Source organism: Scyliorhinus torazame, chromosome 17 (assembly GCF_047496885.1).
Source record: "Scyliorhinus torazame isolate Kashiwa2021f chromosome 17, sScyTor2.1, whole genome shotgun sequence".
In the NCBI taxonomy this organism is placed as follows: Eukaryota; Metazoa; Chordata; class Chondrichthyes; order Carcharhiniformes; family Scyliorhinidae; genus Scyliorhinus; species Scyliorhinus torazame.
In genome coordinates this window covers 61,804,156-61,818,575 of record NC_092723.1, presented here as the reverse complement: position 1 = coordinate 61,818,575, position 14,420 = coordinate 61,804,156, and the positions used below count along the sequence as shown (strand labels likewise).

Here is a 14,420-nt window from a genome sequence, read left to right as displayed (position 1 = left end):
CACTGTCTGGTTTACAGTCAGTCACTGTCTGGTTTACAGACACTCGCTGTCTGGTTTACAGCCATTCACTGTCTGGTTTACAGTCACTCACTGCCTGGTTTACAACGCTCACTGTCTGGTTTACAGTCACTCACTGTCTGGTTTACAACACTCGCTGTCTGGTTTACAGTCACTCACTGTCTGGTTTACAACGCTCACTGTCTGGTTTACAGTCACTCACTGTCTGGTTTACAACACTCGCTGTCTGGTTTACAGTCACTCACTGTCTGGTTTACAACACTCGCAGTCTGGTTTACAGTCACTCACTGTCTGGTTTACAGACACTCGCTGTCTGGTTTACAGCCACTCACTGTCTGGTTTACAGTCACTCACTGTCTGGTTTACAGTCACTCACTGTCTGGTTAACAATCTCCCACTGTCTGGTTTACAGACACTCGCTGTCTGGTTTACAGTCACTCACTGTCTGGTTTACAGTCACTCACTGTCTGGTTTACAGTCACTCACTGTCTGGTTAACAATCTCCCACTGTCTGGTTTACAGTCACTCACTGTCTGGTTTACAGTCACTCACTGTCTGGTTTACAACACTCGCTGTCTGGTTTACAGTCACTCACTGTCTGGTTTACAGTCACTCACTGTCTGGTTTACAACACTCGCTGTCTGGTTAACAATCTCCCACTGTCTGGTTTACAGTCACTCACTGTCTGGTTTACAGTCACTCACTGTCTGGTTAACAGTCACTCACTGTCTGGTTTACAGACACTCGCTGTCTGGTTTACAGCCATTCACTGTCTGGTTTACAGTCACTCACTGTCTGGTTTACAGTCACTCACTGTCTGGTTTACAGTCACTCACTGTCTGGTTTACAACACTCGCTGTCTGGTTTACTATCACTCACTGTCTGGTTTACAGTCACTCACTGTCTGGTTTACAACACTCGCTGTCTGGTTTACTATCACTCACTGTCTGGTTTACAGTCACTCACTGTCTGGTTTACAACACTCACTGTCTGGTTAACAATCTCCCACTGTCTGGTTTACAGTCACTCCCTGTCTGGTTTACAGTCACTCACAGTCTGGTTTACAGACACTCGCTGTCTGGTTTACAGCCATTCACTGTCTGGTTTACAGTCACTCACTGTCTGGTTTACAACACTCACTGTCTGGTTTACAGTCACTCACTGTCTGGTTTACAACACTCACTGTCTGGTTTACAGTTACTCACTGTCTGGTTTACAGTCACTCACTGCCTGGTTTACAGTTACTCACTGTCTGGTTTACAGTCACTCACTGCCAGGTTTACAGTCACTCACTGTCTGATTTACCGTCACTCACTGTCTGGTATACAGTCACTCACTGTCTGGTATACAGTCACTCACTGTCTGGTTTACAGTCACTCACTGTCTGGTTTACAGTCACTCACTGCCTGGTTTACAGTCACTCACTGTCTGGTTTACAGTCACTTACTGTCTGGTTTACAGTCACTCACTGCCTGGTTTACAGTCACTCACTGCCTGGTTTAAAATCACTCACTGTCTGGTTTACAGTCACTCACTGTCTGGTTAACAATCTCCCACTGTCTGGTTTACAGTCACTCACTGTCTGGTTTACAGTCACTCACTGCCTGGTTTACAATCACTCACTGTCTGGTTTACAGTCACTCACTGTCTGGTTTACAGTCACTCACTGCCTGGTTTACAGTCACTTACTGTCTGGTTTACAGTCACTCACTGCCTGGTTTACAGTTACTCACTGTCTGGTTTACAGTCACTCACTGCCTGGTTTACAATCACTCACCGTCTGGTTTACAGTCACTCACTGTCTGGTTTACAGTCACTCACTGTCTGGTTTATAGTCACTCACTGTCTGGTTTACAGTCACTCACTGCCTGGTTTACAATCACTCACTGTCTGGTTTACTGTCACTCACTGTCTGGTTTACAGTCACTCACTGCCTGGTTTACAGTCACTCACTGCCTGGTTTACAGTCACTCACTGTCTGGTTTACAGTCTCTCACTGCCTGGTTTACAGTCACTCGCTGTCTGGTTTACAGTCACTCACTGCCTGGTTTACAATCACTCACTGTCTGGTTTACAGTCACTCACTGTCTAGTTAACAATCTCCCACTGTCTGGTTTACAATCACACACTGTCTGGTTTACAATCACTCACTGTCTGGTTTACAGTCACTCACTGTCTGGTTAACAATCTCCCACTGTCTGGTTTACAGTCACTCACTGTCTGATTTACCGTCACTCACTGTCTGGTTTACAGTCACTCACTGTCTGGTTTACAGTCACTCACTGTCTGGTTTACAGTCACTCACTGCCTGGTTTACAGTCACTCACTGTCTGATTTACAGTCACTCACTGTCTGGTTTACAGTCACTAACTGTCTGATTTACAGTCACTCACTGTCTGGTTTACAACGCTCACTGTCTGGTTTACAGTCACTCACTGTCTGGTTTACAACACTCACTGTCTGGTTTACAGTCACTCACTTTCTGGTTTACAACACTCACTGTCTGGTTTACAGTCACTCACTGTCTGGTTTACAGTCACACACTGTCTGGTTTACAGCCATTCACTGTCTGGTTTACAGTCACTCACGGTCTGGTTTACAACACTCACTGTCTGGTTTACAGTCACTCACTGTCTGGTTTACAGTCACTCACTGTCTGGTATACAGTCACTCGCTGTCTGGTTTACAGTCACTCACTGTCTGGTTTACAGTTACTCACTGCCTGGTTTACAGTCACTCACTGTCTGGTTTACTGTCACTTACTGTCTGGTTTACAGTCACTCACTGCCTGGTTTAAAATCACTCACTGTCTGGTTTACAGTCACTCACTGTCTGGTTAACAATCTCCCACTGTCTGGTTTACAGTCACTCACTGTCTGGTTTACAGTCACTCACTGCCTGGTTTACAATCACTCACTGTCTGGTTTACAGTCACTCACTGTCTGGTTTACAATCACTCACTGTCTGGTTTACAGTCACTCACTGTCTGGTTTACAGTCACTCACTGTCTGGTTTACAATCACTCACTGTCTGGTTTACAGTCACTCACTGCCTGGTTTACAGTCACTTACTGTCTGGTTTACAGTCACTCACTGCCTGGTTTACAGTCACTCACTGTCTGGTTTACAGTTTTCCGCAGTGATGGGAGCCATTTGCGTTGCTTGCTTGGTCCTGACCACTTGCTGAAGGTGATCAGCTACGTGGTCAGCTGGGCTGCTATTCCATTGCTGAATAAGAGATTATCTCGCGCCATCAGGTCTCACTTTGGTAACTTGATTTACAAAACAATGGCGTGGTCAATCTGACACAGAGTGTTGCCAGTCTTACGAGTTGTTTCATTACATCCTTGCATTTGCATTACTCCCAATACCTTAGGTTATTTAATGCAATGCTCTACTAGGGGCTTTTCACAGTAACTTCATTGAAGCTGACTTGTGACAATAAGCGATTATTATTATTATTATTAATAAATATTTAATATTTTGATGACGTAATTAAAAAACAATCTGTCTTTATCAACACAGCAAAAATGCGTGGGAACCACTCAACTGGCTTTTTAATCTAAGCTTCATCTCACTGAAGTCCTCCAAACATTATGATGGAACTTCACCGAGAACCAAGGGAAAGCTTTCTACTCATGGGAAATGTATAAATGACAGAGTTTATAATAAGGGCAAGATTTCTAATAGCGGCATCTATAATAATGCAGATTGTAAATAGAGTCGAATAACAGTGGGGAGGATTTTGATCACTGTCTGCAATAATGTTGATTTGTAATAACAAGAGGTTATAAGAATGATGAAGTTTATCATCAATCTAAATTTATAGGCTAGCAATGAGAAAGTCCATGAAATTGCTGAAATTTGTTATGAAGAGCATAATAAGGAATGGGATTGCAATGTAAAGGTTTGATGCAACTTATTACAATAGTAATATTTTAACATTGTAATGAGTGCCGCTGATAATGAAGAGGTTTGTAACATGAGTTCGTACCGGCAAGGAGGTTTATATGATGTTGCAGAAATGAGGAGCGACGGGAAGAACGGAGACTCTTTTCACTGCAAGGGAACAAGTTAAAATTGTGAAACGTTTTAATGAGCTGAATAGGGACATGGTATTTCTTCTATAAATGGCAGCACAGTGGCACAGTGGTTAGCACTGCTGCTTCACAGCGCCAAGGACTTGGGTTCGATTCCGCTCTCGGGTCACGGTCTGTGTGGAATTTACACGTTCTCCCCGTGTCTGCATGGGTTTCCTCTGGGGGCTCCGGTTTCCTCCCACAGTCCAAAGATGCGCAGGCTAGGTGGATTGTTCACTCTAGATTGCCCTTAAGTGTTCAAAGGTTGGGTGGGGTTACAGGGATAAGGTGGGGGATTGGGCCTACGTAGGGTGCTCTTTTGAAGGGTCGTGAGACTTGAGGGGCCGAATGGCCTCCATTTGCCCGTACCAACCTCCCCGAACAGGTGCCGGAATGTGGCGACTAGGGGCTTTTCATTTAATTTAATTTCTATTTGTTGAGTTGGTAGCTTAAGGCCACAAATTTGAATCATTTCTGAAGGGAGAGATTTTGGTGACTTTCTTTTTCAGCGGGTGTTGTTCGAACGGAGTATGTCCCAGCAGAAACAATAAGCAAGGGAATATCTTTTAACGGGTAAATGATTAAATATTGAAAAGGCAAAACTATTTAAAAGCAGAAAACAGGCCTGGAAATTGAACAGTGGATAAATCTTTCAGAGCACCTTTGCCAGTATGGTAAGCTGGATGACCAGTTCCATGATTCTAGAATTTGAATTGATATTTTTAACAAAGTGGTTCATAATGAGCATTTGAAATACAATATTTGCAATGTGGGTTTATACTAATGAGGTTTACCAGCATGGTTTTCATAACCACAACCTTTATAGTTTTTATCAGTTCTAAATCTGACATCCAGCCTCCTTCACAAATGCTCACACTGAGGCTCTGCTCATCAATTTTCATATAAAAGAATTCCAAGCAGCACCGACAAAAAAATTAAAGTTCCCCGTTCATATTGGTACCCCCCGAGCTACTGTACACCAGGTACCATCCAGACAAGGAGCGGAGTTGTCCTGTCTACACTGTGGACTCGGTTGTTTAGACATAATATGACCAGTGGTTTGGACAGCCCGCCACCACAATTAACACCGGCAGTGATGCCGGCATTGCCTTGGAAAAGGAGCCTGACTGGGTGGATATCATGCTTGGCATCGGATAACCACTCACCCTGCCAGAATGTCAGTATGACACTTCAACAAAATCACAAGGTAGGCAGAATTTCCAGGGCACTGAGTTGGGGGGGGGGGTGGAGAGAGATATCAGAAGAAAGTACTCAGGGTAAACAGAAATAGAGCAGCCACATTGCAGGTACAATCCCAGGTCTGTGTTGTGTGAGACGATTTCAGATAGGTGTCAGCAGTGACCGACGTGTGTCAGCAGGGAAGGAGAAAAACACACTTTGAAACTTCCCCAGTCATAGACTGTCATAGAACATACATGCAGAAGGAGGCCATTCGGCCCATCGCATCTGCACCGACCCACATAAGCCCTCACTTCCAGCCTATCCCCGTAACCCAATAACCCCTCCTAACCTTTTTGGTCACTAAGGACAATTTATCATGGCCAATCCATCTAACCTGTACGTCTTTGGACTGTGGGAGGAAACCGGAGCACCCGGAAGAAAACAACGCAGACACGGGGAGAACACGCAGGCTCCGGACAGACAGTGACCCAGCAAGGAATCAAACCCGGGACCCTGACACTGTGAAACCACAGTGCTATCCACTTGAGCTACCATGCTGCCCCCAGTCTCGACCCACAGCCTCTGGCCATTAAATGCATGCTATAGGCATTAGCCTGTGTTGCTCCCTACAGCCCCCTGCCCTCCTCCCTCTGCCCCCCAGGGCTAACACCTGGTAGCATGGACGTGGGGGGTTGAGTTGGAGAGGGGGAGGGGTTGGAGAAGGAAGAGATTGTACCCCAAAGGAGCGGCTGGGTAGCACAGTGGTTAGCAAAGTTGCTTCACAGGGTCAGGCACCCGGGTTCGATTGCCGGCTTGGGTCACTGTCTCTGCGGAGTCTGCACGTTCTCCCTGAGTCTGTGCGGGTTTCCTCCGGGTGCGCTGGTTGGTTTCCTTCCACAGGTCCTGAAAGATGTGCTGTTAGATCATTTGGACTTCTGAATTCTCCCTCTGTGTACCTGAACAGGCGCCGGAGTGTGGTTAATTTTCATTGCAGAGTTAATGTAAGCCTACTTGTGACAATAATAAAGATTATTATTATTAACTTCAGGGGAAAACGGGGAGATGGAAAACAGTTCTGGTAAATACAGGTATGGATTAGTGTCTGGGTCAATGCTGCCTCGCTCTGTTGAGTTGAGCACATACCAGATTTCCAGATGTCCAGATGTGCATACAAAATATCACCGCACATGGGCGATCTCTGTCTGAACTCGTCCTCCGACATGGAACACAGGTCCTTCCCACTGAGCTCCTGGAAAGATTTCCCAATTTGCGGCAGTCGATACTGATGCTCAGTCCACAAAATCCATTTTTGAACGTTGCCCACACTCCACTCTATCGGGTCTGCAAACAAGAATTGGAAGTAATGGATTATAGTATCTGAGCGTGATATCAATCCAAGACAATTCATTCCAGAATGTGAAGGCGTGCATTTCAAGTGAACTGAATCAACTTGTTCTGAATGGGACTACCTGCATCTTACTCTGTCCTATAATAAAATAGATGAGCCTGTACATTCCAAAGATGTGCGGTTTAGGCAGATTGGCCATGGTAAAACTGCCCCTTGGTGTCCAAAAGATGTGCGGATTGGGTGGAGTTTTGGGGATGGGACGGGGTGGGTGGGCCTAGGTAGGGTGCTCTATCAATGGGTCGGTGCAGACTCGATGGGCCATTTGGCCTCCTTCCACACTATCGGAATTCTACGATTTTATGGGTTGGATTCTCCGCTCCGTGACGTCAGTAATGCAGATCGCGATCGGGCAGAGGAATGGGCATCTGGCCAAAATCGAGGTCTGTGCCAGGCGCTGACACGACTGCTATGGTCCGGCTCTACTGCTGGCAGCGGAATCGGGGTTTGTGCCCGCAAACCAGAGGGGGGAGGCTAATGGATGCAAATGTGTCCTAATGACCCAGTTGCATCCACTTAGTGGGCCCAGGCATTCACGATTCTCTGGTCATCCGGCCCGGGAATTATGTGGGCGTGGGTCACTACTGGTATTTACCAGAGTAGCCCTGACATGGTGGACCTCACTGGGGTGTCCCCTTGCCCCCAAAGACCACCTATGGGCCATCCTCCCCATCACAATGCACAGCCTGTCCACCTCTCCCCTACCAGACCATCCCCACTGCCCGCACCCCTGAGACCCCCCCCTAGATAGGAAGAACCCCCCAGAGACCCCCAAGATAAGGAGACCCCCCCATAGAGTCATGGGCATACACCTGCTGGTTCAGACAGAAGAAGCACACGTGTCCGTTCCTGGAAAGAGAAAAGCAGTGAACTGTGTTCAACCCCCTCAGATTCTTTAGCTACAAGTCATTCATTCATTTCTCCTAGTGGGCTGTGGTTGACAGTTTCCACGAACACAACTGTTAGCCTTGCTTCATTCATCTCCCTTGATGGATGAGTAACTAAGTGCTCTGACCACAGTGTAGTGATTGTCACTTTAGGGGCAGCACAGCAGAGTAAGGGTCACATGGCATCTGTGACCAATCCGGATTCACAGTGCGGAATCACCCCATGGTGAGAGAGGCTCCTAGGCAACCAGAGATTTTGGGAGCGAGCTCCAGCTATGAGGCTGCTGTGCAATTCTTATTAATAAATCTTTTTTGTGTTCATCTGTAAAGGTGCATCTTTACAGTGAGGTAACAGGTTTTTTCAGAATTACAGAGGAAATAAAAGTGAGTATAAAGAACCAAGCTCAAGGGAACAATTATTATGGGATGCAAGGCAGGAGAGATTAAATGACAAAGGGGACAATGGTGCAAAGAAAAAGGGAAATAGTGGGACAGGTTAAGCCACCTAGGTGGGTGGAGATGTCCTGAGGTCAGTGACAGTCTCAAACTCTGACTTGCTGTTTGATGTGGGGTCATGGTCCTCAACTTAGGGAAACTAAACGCGGATTGTGTGACTTCTTTACGGAACACCTGCGTTCAGGCCACAAGTGGGATTCCTTTCTCCCAGAATCACAATCAGGTTTTCCTCGTCCCAGCCTTCTATTCCCCCCAAACTCTGCATTTAACAGATCATCATGGTTGCCACTTCCACCACCTCATACATCTTCTCCTTCCCTTTCCACATTCTAAAGGGAATGTTCCCTCCATGATACCCTGGCCCATTCCTTATATCACTATCAGATTCTCTCCTCTTCCCATGGCACCTTCTAATGCAAATGCTAGAGATGTAACACCTGCTCTTTGGCCTTCTCCCTCCCCAGAATCCAGGGCCACAAACACTTATTCCATATGAAAGCTGGTTCACTTGCATTCCTTACAATCTAGTCTACTGTATTCGCTGGTCGCAATGTGGCCTCCTGCAAACTGGGGAAACCAAAAGCAGATTCGGTGACTGTTTTGCAGAACATCTCTGTTCAGTCTGCAAGCATGGCCCCGACCGTCTGGCTACTTGCCATCTTAAATCTCTGCTCCACTCCCACTCTGACCTTTTTGCCCTCAGCCTCCTACACTGCTCCACTGGAGTTCAAGGAACTGCAACTCATCTTTCAATTAGTAACTTTACGGCCTTCGACATTGATTTCAACAGTGTCAGATCATAAGCTTTGTTGCAGTTTTTAGATGGTAGTTGGTGGTAATGATCTGCTATTTTCATCCACACCCCTCTAGACCTTTTGTTTCTTTATTTACCCCATTACTATCCCCATTTCGTCTTCAACCATCTTCCCTTTTGTTATTTAATCTTTCCAGCCTAACACCCAATCACCAACCTTCCCCTCGTGTTCTTTCCTACCTTCGCCCCTTTTCCTGCCTGCTTAAAACCTGTCACATCTCTAACTTTGTCCAATTCTGATGAAAGGTGGTCAATTTCAAATGTTGACTCTGTTTCTTTCTCCATGGGGTACTGCCAGACCTGCTGAGCATTCCCAACACTTTCTGCCTTAATGCTCTCCTTAACTCTATTCCCTTGTTCACCCTATGTTGCAAGTGTGCGGCCGTAGAGTGGAAAAGGAGCAGGACTGTTGTGGTTAATTAGATAATTCTGTCAAATAACCTGCTTGGGCCTAATGGCCTCCTTCTGTACTATATGATTTAATGTTTCGAAACATGCTTTCTCCTTTCTGCATCATCACTGTGTTGAAATCAGGACCTTACTCGGAGCTGTTTTTCCCAGGACCTCACTGTCCCAATTTCCCAGTGTCTTCCTTTAATCTTGCAGTCTTCAAAAAAAAAAATGTGCATTTATATAGCGCCTTTCATGACCACAGGACCTCCCAAAATTGGTCAATTAAATACTTTTGACATGTAGTCACTGTTGTAATAGTGAAGGCCAATTTGCACAGATGTTACCTCAAACAACAATGTGACACTCAGCTGATCTTTTTGTCATGTTTTTTTTTCATAAATGTTTTATTAAAGTTTTCCAATGAATGTTTTTACAGAACAAAAATAGAAATACGGATAGTAATAAACAATGACAATTAACATATCCCAAAGCTTGCAGTGAAACTACTTCCACAACAGAATTTTTTTTTTTTAAGCAGAACAAGGTGGGTTTTGTCTCCATGCCCAACTCACATTGTATCAACAGTGCCCCCACCTGAACCCCCCCTCCCTCCCCCCCAGGATGCTGCTGCTGACGACACTTACTGCTCTCCTAGAAAGTCAAGGAAAGGTGGCCACCGCCTGGAGAACCCCATCAATGACCCTCTCAAGGCGAACTTTATTCGCTCCAGGCTGAGGAACCCCGGCATATCGCTAACCCAGGTCTCCACACCCGGGGGTTTTGAGTCCCTCCACATTAGCAAGATCTGTCTCTGGGCTACCAGGGAGGTAAAGGCCAGTACCTCGGCCTCTTTCGCTTCCTGCACTCCCGGATCCTCCGACACCCCAAATATCGCTACTGTTGGACTCACCTTCACCCGAGTGTCCAAAATCCTGGACATCACCCTCGCAAACCCCTGCCAGAATTCTTTAAGCGCCGGGCATGCCCAAAACATATGGGCATGGTTCGCCGGACTCCCTGCACATCTCTGACACCTGTTCTCCACCCCAAAAAACTTACTCATTCTTGCCGCCGTTATATGCGCCTGATGCACCACCTTAAGCTGATTAAACTGAGCCTGGCACATGATGAGGAGGAGTTCACCCTGCCCAGGGCGTCGGCCCATAGGCCCTCATCCAGCTCCTCCTCCCACTTGCCCTTCAACTCCTCCACTGAGACTTCCTCCACCTCCTGCAGCTCCTGATATATGTCTGACACCTTCCCCTCCCCTACCCAGATGCCAGACACCACCCTGTCCTGGATCCTACGCGGGGGCAGCAGCGGAAATGTCCCCATCTGTTTTCTAAGAAAGTCCCGAACCTGGAGGTACCTGAACGCATTCCCCGGGGGTAGGCCGAACTTCCCCTCCAGCGCCTGCATGCTCGGGAAGTCCCGTCTATAAACAGGTCCCCCGTCCTCCTAATACCTGCACTATACCAGCCTTGGTATCCCCCACCCAACCTACCCGGAGCAAATCTGTGGTTATTCCGTATCGGGGTCCACACTGAGGCCCCCTCCTCTCCCCTGTGTCTCCTCCACTGCCCCCAGATCCTCAGTGCCGCTGTCACCACCGGACTAGTGGTGTATTGCGCCGGCGAGAACGGCAGCGGAGTCGTAACAAGTGCCCCTAGACTGGTGCCTCTACACGACGCCACCTCCAACCGCCCCCACGCCGCCCCTCCTCCATCATGCACTTCCTGATCATGGCCACATTGGCCGCCCAGTAATAACTGCAGAAATTCGGTAGTTTATTACATTCTGCGGGAAAGCCGTCTGCATGCCTGCCAGCCCCCTGACTACCTCCTCCAACCCAATCGGGGCCCCCAGTCCCTGCATCCGCTCTGCTTCCACCCGTGGGAACCTCAACCGGTCCATGAACCGCCTCATCCCTTCCCCCTCCCCGGGGGGTTCCGACTTGTATAACCTTCTGTAGAACTCCCTGAAGACTTCATTGACCCTCTCTGGGCTCCACTCCATGTTGCCTTCCCTGTCCCGCACTCCCCCAATCTCTCTGGCCGCCTCCCTCCTGCGCAGCTGGTGCGCCAGCATCCTACTCACCTTCGCCCCATACTCATAAACTGCCCCCTTCGCTTTCCTCAGCTGCGCCTCCGCCTTCCCCGTGGACAGCAGGTCAAACTCCACCTGTAATTTCCGGCGCTCGTTCAACAGCCCCCCCTCTGGGGCCTCCGCGTACCTCCTATCTACCCTGAGTATCTCTCCCACCAGTCTCTCCCTCTCCGCCCTCTCCTTCTCTCTATGGGACCTAATGGAGATTAACTCTCCCCTAATGACCGCCTTCAGAGCCTCTCAAACCACTGCCACCGTCACCTCTCCTGTGTCATTCACTCCCACATAATTCTCACTGCTCCTCCTTATCTGCCCGCACACCTCTTCGTCTGCCAGCAGCCCCACATCCAGTCGCCAGAGAGGGCACTGAGCCCGTTCCGCCCCCAGTCGTAGGTCCACCCAGTGCGCGGCATGGTCCAAGACCGCAATGGCCGAGTATTCTACCTCCTCCACCCTCGGGATTAACGCCCTACTCAACACAAAAAAGTCTATTCGTGAATAGACTTCATGGACATGGGAGAAAAAGGAAAACTCCTTCGTCCTTGGCCGTGTAAACCTCAAGGGGTCCACTCCCCCCATCTGGCCCATGAACTCCCACAAGGCCCTGGCCGCCGCCGGCCTCTTTCCCGTTCTGGACTTGGAACGATCCAAGCTCGGCTCCAAGACCGTATTAAAGTCCCCTCCCATAATCAGGTGACTTATCTCCAAGTCTGGGATCCTACCCAACACGCGCCTCATAAAGTCCGCATCGTCCCAGTTCGGGGCATATACATTCACTAACACCACTCGGGCCCCCTGCAGCTTGCCACTCACCATTATATAGCTGCCCCCCTTATCCGCCACAATGCTCCCCACCTCAAATGCCACTCGTTTACTGACCAAAATAGCCACCCCTCTGGTCTTGGAGTCTAACCCCGAGTGAAACACCTGTCCCACCCACCCTTTCCTCAACCTCGTCTGGTCCGCGAGCTTTAAGTGCGTCTCTTGCAACATGGCCACATCCGCCTTCAACCCCTTCAAATGCGAGAACACGCGGGACCGCTTGACCGGCCCATTCAGGCCCCTCAAGTTCCACGTAATCAGCCTGGTCGGACGGGGGGTAACCACCCCCCCATCCCGCCGACTAGCCATCTCCCTTTTTTGGCCAACCGTGTGCCCCCGCCTCCCGCTCTCCCCCCCCGGCGGCCCCACCCTGCCCGACTCTCCATCCATATACCCCTCACCTGGCTCTACTTCAGTCAGCAAAGCAGCACCCCTCCCCCCCCCCCCCCCCCCCCCCCGCCGACCCCCCCCCCCCACCAAGCATCCGCTTAGCTCTGGTTTCCCCCCCATTGTGCTTCCGTGAGTCAGCTCACCCATGCTGTCCCCGGCCGCTCCCAGCTCTGTATATCCACCCTTAACTTGTTGCCTCCTTCGGGCCACCCTCCGCCCCCTCCCCCGCAGGGTAGAAGGGCATGCGCCATCTGGACCTCCCCGTGCGCCGGACAGCCCGTCCCGGGCGTTTCCCACCCCCAGCACTGAACACCTGGAAAACAAAACACCTGGAAAACAAGCAAAACAAACAACAAAACCCCAACCAACTCGGCAGACATGCCCATAAACTTATGCTTTACCCACCGCCCTCTCCTCGGTCCCTCCCCACCCGCACATTTCACCCCCATACAACAGTCCCTTAGTTCAGGTCCAGCTTCTCCTGCCTGATGAATGAACCACGCCTCATCTGGGGTATCAAATAGTGGTGCCTGTCCTGGAATGTTACCCACCGTCTCGCCGGGTGCAGGAGCCCAAACTTCGCCCGTTAAAACCTGCACGCCTCCTCACCAGCTCAGCTCCCAGGTCCTGGTAAATTCGGATCTTGCCATTCTCCCACTTACTGCTCCGCTCTTTCTTCGCCCACCGCAAGACTCGCTTCGGTCTGCCAAGCGCTGAAACCTTATCACCATCGCCCTCGGTGGCTCGTTAATCCTCGGCTTTCTGGCGAGAACCCCTGTGCGCCCCATCCAGCTCCAAGGGCCGCGGGAAGGCCCCCGCGCCCATCAGCGCCCCCAACATTGTGGCCACCTACGTGCTTGCATCCGCCCCCTCCGCTCCTTCAGGAAGGCCCAGGATCCGCAGATTGTGGCTCCGAGACCTGCACTCAAGGTCATCCAGCCTCTCCTGCCATCTTTCATGGAGCGCCTCGTGCGCCTCCACTTTCACCGCCAGGCCCAGGATCTCGTCCTTATTCTCCGCCACCTTCCTCCTCACCTCCTTGATTTCCTTCTCCTGTGCCTTCTGGGTCACCACAATTCTCTCCATGGAGGCCAGCATCTCCGTTTTCAGCTCCATGAAGCAGTTTTAAGGCGCTCCTGCTGTTCTCTGGGCCCACTGGGCCCACACCTCCCGATCTTCTACGGCCGCCATTTTGACCTCCCGAACCTTCTCGACCTTCTTCCCCGGTTCGCCCGTCTGCCGGCACCGCTTCTGGTCCTCTCCCATGCACCAGTGGGGGGGCGGAGGGCTCTCCCACGTCTGTTCCCACGCCGGTCCCTCCTGTTAATTGCTGCCACCGCTCCTTTTAGTGGCCCGAAACACCGATCCCGGCGGGAGCTGCCGTTCACGTGACTTAGCAGGTCATGGCCGCTACCGGAAGTCCTTTTTGTCATGTTGATTGTGGAATAAATATTGGTGAGGACATTGGAGGTAACTCTCCTGCTCGTCTGCAAATTTGTGCAATGGGTTCTTTTGCTGACATCTGATAGAGCAAACAGGTCCTTGGTTTAACATCTCAACCAAATGTCACACCTCCAACAGTGCAACAATCCTTCAGTCCTGGTGTGGGTCTTGAATCCAAATCTCTTCAATTCATAAGCGAGAGTCGTACTGACTGAATCACAGCCGACACATGATTCAGTGTCACATAATCATAACTCTTCCTTTTGTTTCCCTTTCTCTGAACTGGTAGACTTTTTTAACTTGACCAAGGTCTCATAATCTGTGTAAATGCTCATGGCCTTGATATGGCCCCCATTCATGGGCTCCTTCAATGTTCACTCCCTGACCACAAGTGTCCACTGGTCCCGACTAAAAATTGTATTCTCT

The 14,420-nt window shown here is 49.5% G+C and overlaps 1 protein-coding gene across 2 annotated transcripts in view; it reads right to left on the bottom strand.

The window, feature by feature from the left end:
• spdef (SAM pointed domain containing ets transcription factor) overlaps nt 1-14,420 on the bottom strand; it is a 195,962-nt gene that overhangs the window by 66,151 nt on the left and 115,391 nt on the right. For both annotated transcript variants that reach the window (XM_072480510.1, XM_072480511.1), the window contains exon 4: nt 6,422-6,619. In XM_072480510.1, coding sequence (XP_072336611.1) covers nt 6,422-6,619 — 198 coding nt within the window. The remainder of the gene's footprint in view (nt 1-6,421; nt 6,620-14,420) is intronic.